General features: G+C 52.4%; 5 protein-coding genes across 5 annotated transcripts; 2 read left to right on the plus strand and 3 right to left on the minus strand.

The window, feature by feature from the left end:
* Window positions 1-3,384: 3,384 nt before the first annotated feature.
* T069G_07110 (uncharacterized protein) lies at window positions 3,385-9,672 on the minus strand (the record flags this gene model as incomplete). Its single annotated transcript, XM_056174320.1, has 3 exons — window positions 3,385-3,864; window positions 3,988-7,674; window positions 7,717-9,672. The coding sequence occupies 3 exons, from the start codon at window positions 9,670-9,672 to the stop codon at window positions 3,385-3,387; spliced, it is 6,123 nt and encodes a 2,040-aa protein (XP_056027899.1).
* Window positions 9,673-10,245: 573 nt separating this feature from the next.
* Window positions 10,246-11,076, plus strand: T069G_07111 (transcriptional regulator domain-containing protein; the record flags this gene model as incomplete). Its single annotated transcript, XM_056174321.1, has 3 exons — window positions 10,246-10,258; window positions 10,325-10,387; window positions 10,463-11,076. The coding sequence occupies 3 exons, from the start codon at window positions 10,246-10,248 to the stop codon at window positions 11,074-11,076; spliced, it is 690 nt and encodes a 229-aa protein (XP_056027900.1).
* A 231-nt stretch (window positions 11,077-11,307) lies between these two features.
* T069G_07112 (uncharacterized protein) lies at window positions 11,308-11,643 on the minus strand (the record flags this gene model as incomplete). Its single annotated transcript, XM_056174322.1, has 2 exons — window positions 11,308-11,553; window positions 11,614-11,643. 2 exons carry the CDS (start codon window positions 11,641-11,643, stop codon window positions 11,308-11,310), a joined length of 276 nt encoding a protein of 91 aa, XP_056027901.1.
* A 604-nt stretch (window positions 11,644-12,247) lies between these two features.
* T069G_07113 (uncharacterized protein) lies at window positions 12,248-14,170 on the minus strand (the record flags this gene model as incomplete). Its single annotated transcript, XM_056174323.1, has 1 exon — window positions 12,248-14,170. The coding sequence occupies one exon, from the start codon at window positions 14,168-14,170 to the stop codon at window positions 12,248-12,250; it is 1,923 nt and encodes a 640-aa protein (XP_056027902.1).
* Window positions 14,171-16,177: 2,007 nt separating this feature from the next.
* Window positions 16,178-17,036, plus strand: T069G_07114 (nucleotide hydrolase domain-containing protein; the record flags this gene model as incomplete). Its single annotated transcript, XM_056174324.1, has 3 exons — window positions 16,178-16,405; window positions 16,448-16,715; window positions 16,780-17,036. The coding sequence occupies 3 exons, from the start codon at window positions 16,178-16,180 to the stop codon at window positions 17,034-17,036; spliced, it is 753 nt and encodes a 250-aa protein (XP_056027903.1).
* Window positions 17,037-17,049: the final 13 nt, after the last annotated feature.

Raw genomic sequence — 17,049 nt, forward strand, 5'->3', positions numbered from 1 at the left:
TCGACAGCCAGACTGGAGAAATCTAAGCTGGTGAGTGGTGGCGAAATTCCCCAAACAGCCGCTTGTCTCAGCCCGTCGAGCTCAATTTCAAATACTGAGTGAGCCGGCTGTCGTCCGAATTGCCACATCCAAGTCTAAGCCCGGCATGAGAAAACGGTTCCCAAACAAACGTAATAGTTATGCACAAGAATGTATGTAGAAAAAGGGCTACGGCAAAAGAATCAAGATCAAATCACACAACACGCGACACAAGGAGAAAAAATTTCTTCAGCTCCGTGTTCAAGGCCCGCCTTCTCCGGCTTCTCCCTTCCCGCTCCATCTCATATTCACGGCTACGATCCGGCATAGCAAATTAAATCACACGATTCCCTTTTCTCCTTCCGGGTCTTTTCCTCATCTTTCTCCAGGGGACCAGCTAGCCAGCCCTACTTCGGCACTCGTCAACAAGGGCTTTTTTGCTTCCAAATTGTCTTCCGTTCTCACAGTTTTAACCTTGCCGGATCCTCTCCTCCGTCCTCCGTCGATCCCTTAGAATCTTACGATCGGTGGCGTGAGCCGGGCGCGACCGGCTCTTCCGTGTGGGTGACGCTTCCGATTCGCTGGGCTCGACTTGTTTCAAGTTGCCCGTCTTTTTTCGCATTCTGTTTCCGAACTTCCCCTGTTGCTCTTCCGTTCTGTGACGTGCTGCCGGCAATTCTTAGCAATATCATGCCATGTTGTATCTTGATTGATCTCTGTTTCGTCCAAGGGGGGGGAGGGGGGTGCATAAACAATTTCTCTGGCAGAGTCCATTACATGAAGCGAGAGGGCATTACTTGCCGTGGATCCATAATCCAATCCTCGATACAACCCCGTTGTGCTCCGTACAGCCAAAACAACTGCGCATAAACAGAGTCCTGTATTACTCTGCTTACCGGCCCAATGAACCGACGACATCCAGTTGAGACGAGCATAAGCCCAAGGGAGTATCTGTAGTCATTCAAGATCCACCACCAACCCAGATCCATCCGCTCGACTCTCTTTGGATGCTACATCTGCGGTATCATCCACAAGTTGGCCGACTTCACTCGACTTACACCATCTGCCACCGTCTGCCACCGAGCAACCTAAAAGATGCATATTTTGTTAGAAAAAAATTCTTTCCGTTCCAAGCAAAATAACCTTTGCAAAATCTTTCCTTTAGGTCTAGACTCATCACCCCTATTTTCCCCCACGTCCCAGCCACAAAAGCCCAACATCTTAGAAGACACACCACACAAGCAAACAAACTTTGCTCTAAGATATACTCTATCATCAAAAGGAGAACAAGCGCCAAAACTACAGGCCTCGGTCCATCGTCTTCGCCCGTGGCCGTGTCCCAAGCTTCACCTCCTAAAACCATTTAAGTAAAAACCTTGAAGCCACCACATCCCGCAAAAGCACACCACGATAAGGAACCGCCTCTTCATAGCTCCCGCCCCCAAAGCTCCTGGACTGATCCCCCAAAAGCCACAGCCGCGAGCTTGGCAGATTGGTAAAGGTCCAGAACCCCAGAAAAACATCTAGACGGTTTGCCACTTGGTATTAAAGTATTTCTCCGTTAAGGAATGAAAGAAAGGGTGGCTGTACTTCAGCTCATGCTCAGTTGGAACAAAGCCCAAAAAGAGGCGTCTACTCCAGCCCCTATCCAGCCATTATCTAGACAAAATAGAGAAATAAATAGAGAAAAGCCACGATATCGGATATCGGCCAACTTCAAAATGGCAAAGCTGCAATCAAACCCCAACATTGGGCTTGCTCTAGAATTCACCCAGCTGGCTGAGGAAGCGAAATCCCCCCCCTCAGCCTCCGTTATACTTCCTTTTACGTACCGTGATGGTGATAGACAGACGCCTCCAAAAAAGGAACTTGACAACAAAGTATCGCCAAGAATTCTCATCCGCAAGTACACAAGGGGAAACAACAAAACAAGCTTCCGACTCCTCGACCTCCAGTGGGACCTCAAACCAACCAGTCAATGATAGATAGACACACAATCAAAAAAAGAGCATGATACAGAGAAAGGGAAGAAGAAGCACCGTCAGTTTCACCCCCCCTTGAAAGAAATTTGAACCCGAAAAGGGCCGCTCGCATATTCAACCCTTTCGCCAATGAGATCCCTTATACGACCACATACATCCCGCACCCTCCACACCAAATGCAGTAAAACAGTAAACCCCCAATAAATTCGTCGACAGGAGAAAACTACAATATGCAGAAAGAGGCTCACTCAGCTGTGGCCACGTAGAAAGCCTCGGCCCGTTCGAACCCACAGCCTGCGTCAAGGCAAAACCACACAGAAGGGCAGCGCCATGCCTAGCCGGAATAACGTCATGCATTGCTTGAATATGCCTCTGTGCGTCTTATACCATCAATATGAGCCACCATTTTTTCTGCATCTGGTCGTATATCTTGCCGTGTCCGTGTCCGTGTCCGTGTCGCAGCCTCGGCAGCCTCAGTTTCGACATCTGAAGAACAAGGGGATAGAGAAAAAAAGGCTGGGACAGTTCTGCAGCCGCCGTAGTGCAAAATATCCCTCTATCACATCCTACTACACCACATACGTATGTCGTGTGCCGCGTGTGAAATGTGTAATCACTCAATACTTGTCACTTTTACTCTCCCCCTCTAAGGCGGGGGAAAAATGCAAGGAGCTGCTGGCTGCTGGCTGCTGTTCAACATGCATCTGCGTAGGCGAATTGGGTGGTAAACTTCGCCGGGAATTGGGTGGTAGACTTCGCGGGATTGGTTCTTCAGCTGAGGGGGGCCCAGAGCCAGCAGAGACGTGTAATAGATGGGATGCTCCCGTCTCGTTGGCTGGAGAGGGCCACATCCGGTGGACCGTAATGCAGCTCTTACATTCCCGTATCCTGCATCCTCTCAGCAGCTGTCATTCATTTTGCCGTCTCCGTCTGCCTTTCTGCAGAGCTTTTGCCCACTAGGCGATGCCGATGGGACACGGATGCGCATTGAAATGATAACGAAGACGACAAGGGGAAAATATTACTCGTATGCTTTTCATCCGGCCTATCGGCTTTTGCTTCACGGTCCGAGATGACACTTGGACGTCGAGGAATGGATGCCCGTCTTGAGAAAGAAGCAAGAAAATTTTTCATCATCATCATCATCACCTTCATCGCCATCACCATGCGTCTACATGACATGTGTATCCATCCGGCGTAATAAACCATACAAAACTCCAGCATGCCCCCGCCCGGCTCACGTACCGTTCCATTGCCAACGAGCGCCTGCATGAAGCGGGCAAATTTCAATCCTTTCCTAAACCCAATTTCCCTTTCTCCCGCGTGTCCATTTTGCACCAGTCGAGGCTGATTGGAGGCTTCCCTGGCTAAGGCGCTTCTCCATCTAGCCGCCAAAATTCATCTTCAATGTAATGGTTGGCTGTGAAGCTTCACTTGAAAGTGACTTGTCTGCAGCTCCGGCCGCCGGCCGACCCGATCGGATCACTTCCTCGAGGAATGCCCGCTGACCACTGCTCAGGCCGCCGACAATGGCTCTGAACGCCCCTTGGTCCACAGCTGCCAGCTCCAGGAGGCGTGTGCTTGTCTCTGCATAAACCTCCTCGCCCTCTCCCGTAGCTCTGGCCATGAGAGCCGGAATGATCAATGACATGGCGGCAGTGACACGATCAGGCTTTACCGACCTTACATACAAGCACAGAGTGTGACTGACGAGTGATCGAGTTCGCTCAGGATCCTCAGGCTCCACATTCGTCACAAAGGCCAAGAGTCGTGGGAAGAGATAGCGGGCGATGCTGACATCTGCTGCAGAAGGCGCCCCTTGCAGCAGTAGTGATCGTATGCAATTGGCTGCTATTTTGGCCGTCTTGAAACAAACACAAGGGGGGTTAGTACGTGGGCTGGCGTCAAGCATAGTGAGAGTGAGGGTTGGGGTTGACGAGAGTGTGAGGGAGGAGTAGAGTTTTGGGTGGGGTTAGATAAAACATACCATTCGATCTGTGAGGCAGTCTACGACCTCATCTAGATAGCGTGCGACAAGGGGTTCAGTGGCAGGCAGTTGATTCGTGCCACTTGTAAGAAGAATTGTGGTGGCTAGCAGGCTGTTCTTGACAGACGTTAGGGAAGTCGGCGCCTCCCGCTTTTGCGCGTTGAGGTAGATGGACAGGAAGCGCCGGAGACAACCTTGCAGCTGGATGTCGGTGGCCGAAGGCCCTTCGGCCGAGTCTCTCCTCGACCTGGACATGCTGGCGACGAATCGCTTCAGTATGGCAAGCGATTGTGGCACAATGAGTTCCTGACAGCCGGGCGTAGCGAGGATCGTAGCGAAAATGTGAATTATGCACGCGTGCAGGTCCGTCTTGATGATTGATGGGAACACCTCAGCGGCATCTACAATGGCGTTGAGCGCGGTGCTAATCAGCATAATGGCCTCCCCGTTCATTTGGTGTCGTGCCGGCGCGTTGCCCTCAGACAGACCCGGTAAGATGCCAGACAAGACGAGGACGATGATCCTCGTCAGTTCGAATAATTGGTCAATGTCCTCGGAGAGATCGCCGTCGTCATCAGACTGTCTTCGAGCAGAAGGGTGTGTGACACACAAGTCTCTGGCAACCTCGACAATAACGCTCTGGACATCGAGTCCTTCCGTCAGCACAAGACGGTCAAGAAGATCCATTGTCTCGGAGAATACGTCAGGCCGGTAGATTGCGTGGCCAGTGACGCTAGGGTGCAATATCTTCTTGAGGGCCTGGAGAATGGCTAGCATTTGCTCCTGTGTAGCCAGCGAGTTGTCTTGCCCGGGCCGGGTGGCCAAAGCCTCGAACGCGAGACCAAAGAGCACGAAGAAGAAGGCAACCGGCTCGTCTCGGTAGTTGATGCCCGGTACTTTTGTCTGTCCGTTGGTAGATGTCTCGCTTAACTCTTTGCCGTCCAGGGCGTCAAAGACAAATGCGCTGTCTTGTTCAATCAGACTTGCAATTGCATCGACTAGCTTGAGCCATGCGTCTTGGTAGAAGCGAAGCAACGTCTCGCGATTCAATGCTGCGTAGATTGTGTCCAGGCTGCCCGACAGGGACGGTGGTCCCAGTGTCATTGAAATATCCGGCTCAAACCGAAGACGAGCAAATTCTCGGAGCGCCTCCAACCAGAGGGGCGTCAGCTTGCCAATGTGCGGCTTGAGAACGTCCAGTAGATACCGCTGTTCGGTGCTGGCCACTTGCAGCTCTGCCCAAGCCGAGAATACGGAGATTTTGACCATAACCTGGGCATTAGAACTGAGACCCTTCAAGTCACCAATACCCGCATTTTCGTTGTCACTCGAGAAGTTCTCTAGAGCATTCACAAGTGTCTTTAGGATACGGCCCATTCGGTCGACGTCAGTGACAATACCTATGGAGATGAAGCTTGCGCAGACGTTGACAGCCTCCGAGGCCAACTCAGGAGATGAATCCGCCGCAAATGCCGGTGTCAGGGCAGAGCTGATTTGGGCCTGGTACTGCTCTAGCAGCATTGCTTCTTCAAAGTCTGGGTCTGGTGTCTTGCCAAACATCTTGAGGACTGTGCCGATAATCTTGAGACCCCAGATTCGCAACTCCAAGACGCCCGATGTCGACGCAGAAAAGGCCATGCGAACGACATCCGCAATCTTGTTTTGCAGTGCAAGCTGAGCCTTAGATTCACCATTTGCTGCCACATCCTTGGCGATAATGGCAAATATGTCGTGGATACAGCTCATGGCAAACGTCGTTACTTGCCAGCGCAGAGGCTCTGCTTCCGCTGCTGTCTCGGCCTTGTCTTCCTTTGCATCTGTCGAAGCGGCGGCAAACCCTGCGGCTTCTTCATCTCGTAAGTCAGGCAGCCCGCCTCTCGTAGACTTGTTCACATCCTTCTCTTCCTCTGGCTTAGCTCTCGTCATTTTTAAAACAGCCTGGAAGCGCTGAAGCCATAAAGAGGTCTCGCTCAGAGCTGTCTGATGTAGCCAATTTCGAATGATGTTTCGAATACCGTCATGAGATGGGTCAGCATCCAGCACCAGCCATAGTCGGTCCTCGAATCCTTTCTCTGCTTCTCGTAGAACGTCTCGAGGGTCTCGTTTCATGATGTTGTACAATCCATCCACGGCTATGTCCCGTAGGGTTGCGTGTTCGGATGAGAGATACTTCTGCAGCACTTTGACGTAGTCTCCAAAATGCATCTGTCCAGGGGCGTACAAGGATAGATGCTCCAAACAGCCCAACGCGGCCCTTTCAACAAAGATGTCGTGTTCTTCCTGGAACTGCCCAACCAATGTAAAGATGAGCTCTCTTGATTTGTTGGCATCTTGAAGATCAGGACCGAGCACGTTGATAAGCGAGTCTACACATCGTGCAATAGCGGCCGTGGTTGACAGTTCCATCTCAAAGTTCATTGTAATGGCCGACGATATTTCGGCATGATGTGTCTCAGAAACGTAGAGCTGAGCAAGCATTCCCAGAGTGCTCGGCACATAGGTGGCAAAGCTCAACCCGGCAGCATCTGAGGCTAGAGATAATGCCTCAAGAGCCCAATAATGAACTACCGGATGAGGGTCGTTGCAGAGTGACATCAATATGCCCAGTATTGTCTTCAAGTGATAGCCGGCCGCCATTCCGCCTACCTTGGTTTGGATGGCACCCAGAGCCATTGCGCAGCCTGCTCTAGCGCTGGGCTCTCGATTTCCAACAATGGTGTCAACAAGATATTTGATCTCCTGGTTTGTAAATGCATTACCATATACATTGCACAGTCTCGCAACGGCTGCGTAGCCGAGACTGCGGACATATTGGTCAGGGTCGAGAACGAAATCTCTAACGATATCCTGCAATAATCGTTCAACTGCGATGTTGCCAATATCTCCGGATGGGGAGCCAGTTTCCTTTACGGCAACCCTCATTGTGCAGAGAACTGCTGTTGCAAGGTTGGCGTTGATGGCTGCTTTGCGGCCCGGGTCTCGTTGGAGAGAGCCCGCAGACGCAAACGTCCTTATCTGCTCGAGGATACTTTCCTGAACCTTGGCTGGGGTAAGCGGAAATGCGAAAGCAAATAGCTGAATGGCGTTGTTGATGACTTCGGTAGCTGGAGGATCAGGGTCTGTCGTGCCATCATCAATACCGCCAATATACAGCATAGAGGCATCGTGCTCTAGACTGCCGCAGACTGGCGATTGCAGTAAGCTATGAATGAAAGCCTCTGAATCACTCTTTTGAATCTTATCTTCCTGTATGGCATTCTCATTTTGACCAGGTAGCGGCTTGACATTGAACCCCGACACAAGACCGGTTATGCCAAAGCCTGTGTTATCACCAACGTCCCAAATAGACTCAAAGGTGCCGGCAGCATTTGCTATCGACGCGCTCAGCGAGTTGGGTGTGTAGTTGTCGGGGTCTGCAAAGAGAGATATCGCGAGTGTCAGCAGATTTGACTGCAAGAGGGCCTCGCTGCCACCCGCAGGGCTCAAGTTAACCAATTTGATATAGCACTGCAAAACTCTGCGCTGTACCATTCTGTCTAGATCCTGTAGCTGGAGAGCAGGGGTGAGTCTTTGCGAGATGTCCTCGGTAATCTTCTTCGATGGCAGCGTCTTCAAGAATGCTGTTGTGCTTTGGAGCATGGCCGCAATGCGTTTGGAGACATCAACTGTGAGGAGTCGATTGTTGAACTGGAGGAAAGACAGAATGGACCCCAGAGCGCATTCTCTCACGTGTGTGAGGAATGATGCTTCGAGAAGACTCCTGGCTGAGGTATTATCCTTGGCCAGGGGCTTTGGCAGTGCATTCTTCCAGAGCAAGAGCAGCTGGGACAGATGAATCTTGACAAAGTTTGGACCCAATGACATGAGACCGCCAATGAGAATCCAAGCTACTTGGATTTGCGTGCTCGAAACCCGAAGTTCTGACTGGCTGCTAGATTTAAGCAGATTCGTTGCCATTGTCAAGACTCGGCTGTTGACATCGAGAGAGCCGTGTAGTGGACGAGAAGGGCTGGCACTTAGAGTGGCAGCTAGTCCATGAGCGAATCCAATGCACCGTCTGGGAGAGTTGCGCCCCGTTCCTAGCAGAGTTAATTCTCGGCTGAGGCTGTTCATGCAGACCGAGAGACAGGGCAATAGCTGCTGAGGGCATGCGAGAACAAACGTCTTCATGCAATGCGACGCAAAAACCTGCACCGAATAGCTCGGGTGCTGGAGAACCTGCAGAAGCCCGTCTCGGCATGACTCTGCAAAACTGTTTGCAGCGGAACCGAGAGACTTGATTAGCGATGCGACTGCGTTCAGAGCGGTGATAAGGGTGTGCTTTTGAGGCTCTGGTCTTTCAGCCAGGGCCTGGGGATAATTCTTCAGCACGCCGCTAATCAAAGATTCCGCCGCAGATGTCTGGCCAGATTCGCCCAGAATCTTGCGCCCAATTACATCCTGAATGATTGCATCCACAATCTTCCTGGATATCAACAAGCGGTAGCGGTTGTTGCTGATGGTTGTGGCGCCAAGAACATCAACGGACAGACTCTCCACTATGCTCAGATAATTGGTCTGTACCGTCTTCTCACCGAGCCGTCGGAAGAGTTTACCGTAGCACACTCCAATTGCCGCACGAGTTTTGTTCGTCGTTGCAGCCTTGACATAGTGACCGGCAAAGATTTTCAGGATATCATGGAACGATAGAGCAAGGTCTTGGCTTCGCCTTGCACCAGGAGCCGGACTCGACGAGCGGGAGGGGATCTCGTCGTCATCTCCCGCGATGCTAGGGTGCGTGGATGCTCGCTTCAGTTTAGTCTTGGTCTTTTTATTCTTTGCAGCAGCTTCCGCAGCGTTGGACTCTGAATATCCTTGAACCAAAGCCTCAGCGAAGCAGCTGGCCATAGCGTTCCGAACCTTTGCAGATGATGAATCGGCGGCCTTGAACATGGCCGTCTCCAGCTTGTCGAAATCGGTGGAATTCTTAAAGTATGTGGTGTGTTTCACCAAGGCTTTGAGGCATCGGCATGCAGACGTAACAACGAGCGTTCCCTTGTCGCCTGCAGCATGGCTCCTCGCCTGCTTCCACACATCCCTCGAGATGTATTCATCCATGGACCCTTCGACCATGATGACAATCTTCTCCAAGGCGGTAAACACCGCCGCTCTTATTCCTGCGTTGCTCGAGGCAGACTTCAGCAGCTTCAGCAGCGTCGTGCATGCCAGCTGGTGCAGCCCAATGGCGCTGTCTCCAGCAGAGGCAAACACATCGCCCAGGCAGCTAACAGCCGCATGCTTTGCGCGCGTCTCGCCATCCGACTTTGATTTTCCTCCGGCCGCTATCGCAATAAGGTCGTTTATCGTCTCGAACAGCAGCTTCCTGTCGCCCTTGCCGAAAATGTGCGCCAAGCAAGCTCCCAGGTTGTTTCTGATGACACGGGACGGCTGCGGGGCGGAGAGGTTGATGATCTGGAATATCTCGCGCTTGAGATAGAACTGCTGGGCTGTACAGTCGTCCGCCGAAAGCCCCAATACGTGCTTCCTCAGGCCCGAGACAAAGGTGAGCAGGAAGAGATCCTGCTGCTCGGCGGGCAGTGCTTGAAGCTTGGGGAGATCCAGCTCCGGGTTGGCAGTGGCAGGATCGACGGCGGTGCTGGTCTGCCCACTCGCAGGGGGAGCTTCGGGCTCCTGGCTCGACGACATGGCGAAAATCCGGCGTCGTCAGAGTGGCCCCGTCTGGTCGTGTATTTATTCTATGATGCCTCGTCTAGTCTCGTATCGTCTCGTCTTCGTAATGATGTCTTTGATAGGGGGATGGCCAGCTATCCAAGTATGATGATGGGCATCGACACTAGCGGTGGTGCAATGGCCAATCAGCAGGCCGCTGTGGCCCTGGATGGGCAGCCTTCCGCCCCAAGCTTCAGGGAAGATTATTAACCCGGCGCATTCCAGGAACATGCCATATTGAATGCCTCAAATTGAAGCCTCGAAGAAGACAAAAAAAGATATTGTAAGGCTTTGAAGCAGCTGGGCGGATTTTTGTTTCGTTGTTTATTACTGAGAAGCGTTACAATGAATCCTGCAAGGTCCTTCTCGTTCGCGAGAAAGTCTCTTCTGTCTCCCGGCAGTGTTTTATGCCCGTCATGTTCAAGGTCATTTGGAGTAACGGCGTCTCAGTACGCTGGACATAACAAATGGTCTAAAACGAAGCACATCAAGGCGGTGACAGACAAAAAGAAGATGACTGAGCGGGTTTCATTTACAAAGCTTATCACCATGTACTCTAAGAGTGAGTAACGCCAAGTTCCCCCTCACTAGCTCTCAGACGGCTCCATCTGACATTTGATATGCAAAGTGTATGGTGAGGATGTCAGGTTCAATCCACAGCTAGCAAATGCGGTTGCGGCAGCAACAAAAGGTATGAACAACTTAAAACTCATTGCTCTCTCCACCCATAGACAAAAAAAAGGTATTCCTCTAATACGTAAATTAGCAAGCGTCCCAAAGTCATTAATCGAAGGGGCCATTGCGCGAGGCCAGGGCCGCTCTGCAACCGGCGCACAGCTTGAGCCCATGACCATGGAGATTCTCATGCCGCCCAATATTGCTCTAGTTGCTGATATTGAGACGGATAACAAAACACGCAGCTTGCACGACCTCAAGTTTGTAGTCAAAAAGGCCGGTGGTCTTGTGGGATCAACAGCCTTTTACTTCTCAAGACGCGGGCGTGCGGTGTTTAAACCTAGGGATGATGGCCCATCTCTAACAGACGTCCTAGAGGAGGCAATTGAGCACGAGGGTACTGAAGATGTTGAAGAGCACCCTGACGGCGGGTACTTGATTTGGACGGAGCCATCCAAGCTCATGGCCATCACCGAGGCCATTTCAAAGCGGTTTGAGCTCGAGGTTGTCGAGTCCGAGATCATGTGGGCTGCGAATGAAGACACCAAGGCCGACGTCGACTCGGCTGACTTGGTGGAAAGCTTGAATACTTTGCTTTCCGGCCTTAGGGAATATACCGAAGTCAGAGCACTCTTCGCCAACATTCGCCAAGGCACCATCACAGATGACGAATGGGACAAGTTGGAGAGGCATATTGATATATAAACCGCATCATAAACACAAGTCGTATACTGTACAAAAATCACCCCGAGCTATTAGAGTTGAATTTTTCCTATTCCAATCCCCTTTTTCTTCAGCCTGAACGCCGATCATGCATTTTGTCCTGTTGTCGCCAATAGCGCCCATCCACATAAATTTGATATAATACAGTCCATTCCCTCTTCATTTGATTGCAAGCGTCCTCATCGTTGAATGTAATGGCATATTCAAGCACCATTAAGAGCTGCTCTCGTTCCTCTGGGCCTGCTGGGCCTGCTGTCGCTGCTTCTCCTCCAAGAGAGCCTGTCGCAACTTCTGTCGCGCCACGATTCTCTCGTACTCCGCCTTGACTTCCTCTCTATCCTGCGGTAACTTGTTGCATTCCTCAGGCTTCGGCCAGAAGTCGTTCACAGTGAAGCGATTATCCAGGTTCGTTCCGAAATAGTACATGATCCCGATGGGGAAAAGCAGGTAGGTACCGAACTGTTCCGGAGAGGACTAGAGTCAGGAATCGTCGTCACAGCTGGCGGCAAGGAAGCTTACCTTGAAGACTTCGAGATTAAGGCCACCCATGTTGAATAACAGTTGCTATTTGTCGAGATACTGGTTGGTCAATGCGTGGGAACGTCAATCTCGGAAACTAGACGCTGTTGGATGACGAGAAGTTCGCCAAGATGCGTTTACACCATAACCTCGATAAAGCGGTAGCTGTTGAACCCCGCCAACTCCAACCCCCACACCTCACACCACACATTGTCTACCAGAATCAGCTGATGGTAGATCTGGCCCGGGGGCTGTTTATTTACTGTTACATTAAGCACCGCATCAATCAAGAAAATAGTACAGTATCAAATCCCATATGTGTTTACCAGGGCTTATCCAGACTATGACTATGCGTATACACTTTTGATCGCCAACGAACAAAAATAGGTGTTTGGTAAATGATGTTTATAATATAACGTCGCCTGGACAGGAGGCCATCCCCAACCGTGCTCATTCTCTCATGAACAAATAACAATACCACATGAATCCTCGCAAAAATACAACGCCGTCGAGATTTCCAGTTCCTTAGAATCCAAAACCCGTACCCACAAAGCTTTATGGTAAGCTGAGATAGGAGACCCAACCCTCCCCCGGAGACAAAGACGCCAGTAAGTTCCGTATACCAAGAAGCGCATCACTGAGCGGCTCCATTCCTTTCCCTTTCTGCCTGTGCTTCCTCCATCATGAAACGCTCAGTGAAACTCCGAGGCGTCCCTGTAAAGCCAGGCTGGACAACACTAGCACGGAAGCTGCTGAGGTCTCCCTCATCCATTCCGCTTCGACCGTCTAGGCCGCCCACAAAAGTATTAAATTGGCCCAACGAGGCCGCCCTCGCATGTACCTCTGGGTTGCGAACAACAGGCATGATGACCGGACGGCCTTTGTATGATCCAAGAGACCCAGGCTGAAATCTAGACACGGTGGACATGGCATTCTCTGGTCTGGGCCGGGCGATGGAGACTGCCGGTGAGGTTGAATAGAGGGTTGGCTGGCTAGGTCGATCCATATTTGGCACGTCGTCCTGAGATTCGTCGTCGGAAGAGTCTTCCTCATCTTGCGGGGGAGGCGGCCTTTCGCGGGGTTTTGGTGGAGCACTCAGACCGCCAGGTTCGAACTCAAACATATCGTCGTCGTCGCCATAATCGTCCACGCTCTCATCTTCCACAGTAGCTGGGATTCTGCTCTCATTGGGGTTGCTGGAGTGGCTGGGACTGAGGTGTGGCTTGTCTTGCGTAGATGTCGCAGTTATGAGTCCAAGTCCATTGCTCACTCTTGCTGCCGGCAATTGGGCGACTGGAGCCGACGCAGGCTTCTGGGCGGCAGAAGTTTTGCGCTTGCCCATGGCGAGATATTCGTCCTCGTCGTCTGAAGAGTCATCAGCATCCTTGCCGTTTTCTGATCCGCGATTGTTGACGTCATTGGATACGATAGATGTCGCATTACCCCCATGCACAACTCTCACTGAAGGAGTGTCTATTCTTGAATGATTCGCTGTAGATGTGGACTGCTCGATAGACCTGGGATTCTCCAGGGTTGGCGTACTCGTACCGTCTTGCTCAGACTTGGGCCTGTCCGAGTTAGGATTGACGACGGTCCAAATAGTACCTTCCTCTGCCGGCGCCCTAGACAAAGCTCTCAGCGCCTCGGTAGAAGAGCTCTTCCGAACTGGGGGCTCCCACTCGTCAATGTCGTCGCCTAGTATCATGTCGGAAGCAATTGGCTCGTCTTCCAGCGCTAGTTCCGATACAGCGGGAGTTATGAATTCCACCTGCTGGGGCGATGACGTAGGCAGAACCTCTGAACCCATGAACTCGAACCGGACTCGCCTTGGGCTCTGGGGAGGTTTGGATATACTAGACGAACGTCGCAGAGCACTTCGTCTAGTCTTGGAGTCGCTCTTATCCGAGTTGACAGACGAGGTTGACTCCTCGGTGGTGGTCCTGACGAGGCGGTGCGCCTCGGCTGGAGCCTGAGCGTCTGCCGGAACCTCGCTGTTGCCTGTGGTTATAAGGCCACCATCCACGGTGATACCATGGTCCGTGGCAGTGCCATTGTCGACCTCTGGTGGTGCCATTACAGGCAGCAATGGGAAGGCGAGTGCCGTCTGTGTCGAGGTTGTTGTGCCCGTCGAGACGACAGTCGAGGTGGCAACAGGTCTGCGATCGTGTGGAGGGGAGCTGTCCAGCAGGGGCAGGTAGCTTGGCGTAAAGAGACCCTGCAACTCCGTCTCCCGCTCGCGCGAGCTGCTATTGGGAGCCGGAGCCTCGATACGAGCAGCAACCTCAGGCGTCGGAGCCTGTTGGAATGCAGCCGGGTCAGGTGGTTGTGAGTCAGCGGCCTCCAGCTCGGGTTCCAGCTCGGGGCGGAGTGTCGGGTAGTTGGCAAAGGAAGGCGAAATGGCCTGCTGGATGCTGGTAGCGACGCTGGGGTTGACGCCGGTGAGAAGGTCGTGGTAGTAGCGCTGGAAGTCGGAGACCAGGTCGTAGCGGTAGGCAAGCATCTTGCCCTCCAAGTCATCCAGCTTGGTGTGGAGGCTGCTGAGCAACGTCGCCTCCATGGCTAACAAGAGGCTGCAAGCGGACTGGAGCGTGTCAATGGCCTTGATCTGCGCATGACGCTAGGCAGGGCGGGGATCAAAGGCGGCCGCTGGTTTGGAGCCGACAAACTCTATGCACTGGCCAGAAAAAGAATCGGTTTGAGTTCCGTCGTTGCAGACGAGATTGAAAAGCACGGCCAGGTGCATGTAGATCTGGGCAGCGAACAAGTGGGTTAACTACATGTATGGGCATTTACATAGCGCGGCCTCTTCCCCCACCCTCCGACCTGCCCGTGACCCTGTCTATCTACGCAAATATTATTCTCGTTGTTTTTCATCCTGCATCTCGACATTTCTTCCTCAAGCCCTGTCTAGGATATGACCAAAACCCTCGTCTTAAGGTAATCGACACTGTCTGCAAGGTTTGGCCTCCGAGAAAGCTGGGCGACGTTGGGCGTTTTGATCCGTTGCGTTGAGGGGGGCTTACGCTAGGCAGATATTAGGTTGGCAATTCAATCGGATATCGTCAAGCCATCGCACCAACCACGCCGCGTGGTTGGAGCGACTTGATTGTTTGCCTGTCATGCCATGGTTGATAGGCGCCTTGAGCAGCAGCAAATCAGCAATGCGGCCTGCTAGTGCCCGCCATCTGCGGTGAAAGGGAAAAGCCTTGGTTTTTTGGTAACTCTTCCACGGCTTTGGCAAGCAGCTTGCCCGGCATGTCTGGATGTGGCAGACCACCATTTCGGACCCCGGATATTCCAGGCTGCTTCCAGACCACCAGAGGCCTGAGCCAAGCCCTCCGTGCCCCCAACAAGGCCTGAGGAGCGTGGGCAAGCGTGGGCAAGCGTGGGATATAGAGGGGTTTAGGGTGCTTGCTCATGCATCATGCTGCAGATCTCCCCTGTTGGCTCGGTGAGGCGAGGCAACCCCTCATCTCTCATCTCTCCTCTATCCGGCAGCACGCGGACAGCCCTGGAGCTTTGTGCAGTCATACAGCCCGGCCGGTGTGTCTGCGGTGCTTGCTTGGCTGCCTTGCGGGGCCCCTTGGGTGCACACAAAACATGCCTTGTGTCTTTGTGTGCCACATGCCCAGCTTGTGAACCCAATTACTCATATCTAAGCCGTAGACAGCAGCTTAAGAGCATAGGATACGACACCAGACTTACTCAATGAAGACGGTGAGGGCTACTCACGGCTTCTTGATGCTCTGGGCCCGATATGTGCGTATCCGTTCAATGGAATATTACTAAATAGTGTCTCATGCTCAATGCAACTTAGTAGGCACTTGGTGTGTGCATTGTTCTGCCGCTACCGGACCAATCTGATGTCCTGGACAAGTACGGTGGCTCACTTTGCGCCATCAGCTTTGAGGAATGAGAATTAGGTTTACGGAGTACGAAGTAGATACGGCATGTTCCTGAATAAATCTAATAATAGCAAAAATCTCCATTCAGTGTTTACATGTGAACGGATGCAACAATGGTGGGATTTACCTACTTAGCCGTTTGCAGCCTCACGGATCTGGACTCGAGGTCGAGGTGTCTTTGTGGCTGAGGGCCGGCGATCGCTGTACCTGAGGGACCCCTGTGGGTTCAATGCTGATCGTCGCCCTCGGCAGCTCCGTCAGCTATTCAGGTGCCTTCAGGTGCTGGAACCCATCATGCTAATTGCCCCTAGGCCTCTAGATGCCCTGTAATGATTGGAAATACAGAGTTGAGCACTTGATAGCACACGGCAGCTGGCACATGACAATGCCTCGTATCTCCAGTTGCTCTGGGGTTGTGGCTGGTGCTCAGCTTGCCTGCCAATAGCTTACACCGCTTTCCCTGTTTTGGATAACCCTGACATGGGTGCCGAAATTCTGCCCATAGCCTCGCTCGTTGTGGGCCGTATCGGCTGCGCGTGCTCGCTCTCGCAAATGTCCCCTTTGGCCATCAACAACTTTTGACCGAATCCCATCGAGGGAATCCGACGGCCGCGGGATTATCTCACACTCTTTCACCCCATTGCGACGATATTCCCAGAATGTCAACCATTCCAACCTCGGCCCTCCAGTCGGGGTCTCCGCCCATCATCCCGCTGCCGTTCAATGCCAAACAGCCCGAGAAGGTAACGCTGTATCCGCTATCCAACTACACATTCGGTGTCAAGGAGACACAGCCAGAGGAGGATCCATCTGTAATTGCCCGCCTGAAGCGCCTAGAAGAGCACTTTAGTGAACATGGCATGCGCCGCACCTGTGAAGGCATCCTGGTGTGCCACGAGCACAACCACCCCCATATCCTGATGCTGCAGATCGCCAACGCGTTCTTCAAGCTCCCTGGAGACTACCTGCGGCCGGAAGATGACGAGGTGGAAGGGTTCAAAGCTCGGCTGGATGAGAGGCTTGCGCCGGTAGGCCGATTGGGCGAAGGCGAGGAGGCCGGTGACTGGGAGGTTGGCGAGTGTCTGGCGCAGTTTTGGAGACCAAACTTTGAGACCTTCATGTATCCGTTCATCCCTGCGCACGTTACACGGCCCAAGGAGTGCAAGAAGTTTTACTTTATTCAGCTACCCAAGAGCAGTAGGTCTCATCCATTTCCAAGCAGGTTGTCACACATACTAATATCGTTCCCCCCTTCGTAAAGAGGTGCTCAGCGTGCCCAAGAACATGAAGCTTCTCGCCGTCCCCTTATTCGAACTCTACGACAACACCGCTAGATACGGACCGCAGCTGTCTGCCATTCCACACCTTCTCAGCCGATACAACTTTGAGTTCGTCGATGAGAATGGAGATGTTGTTGCCGCAACCCCCGGCGCAGGTGCCCCCGACGGATATGTGCCCAAGCCCAAGGTCTTGGCTGGCGACGATACGGATATGGTTGAGGAAAATGGGACACATTAATTAAGGTGACTGA

Source organism: Trichoderma breve, chromosome 4 (assembly GCF_028502605.1).
Source record: "Trichoderma breve strain T069 chromosome 4, whole genome shotgun sequence".
In the NCBI taxonomy this organism is placed as follows: domain Eukaryota; kingdom Fungi; phylum Ascomycota; class Sordariomycetes; order Hypocreales; family Hypocreaceae; genus Trichoderma; species Trichoderma breve.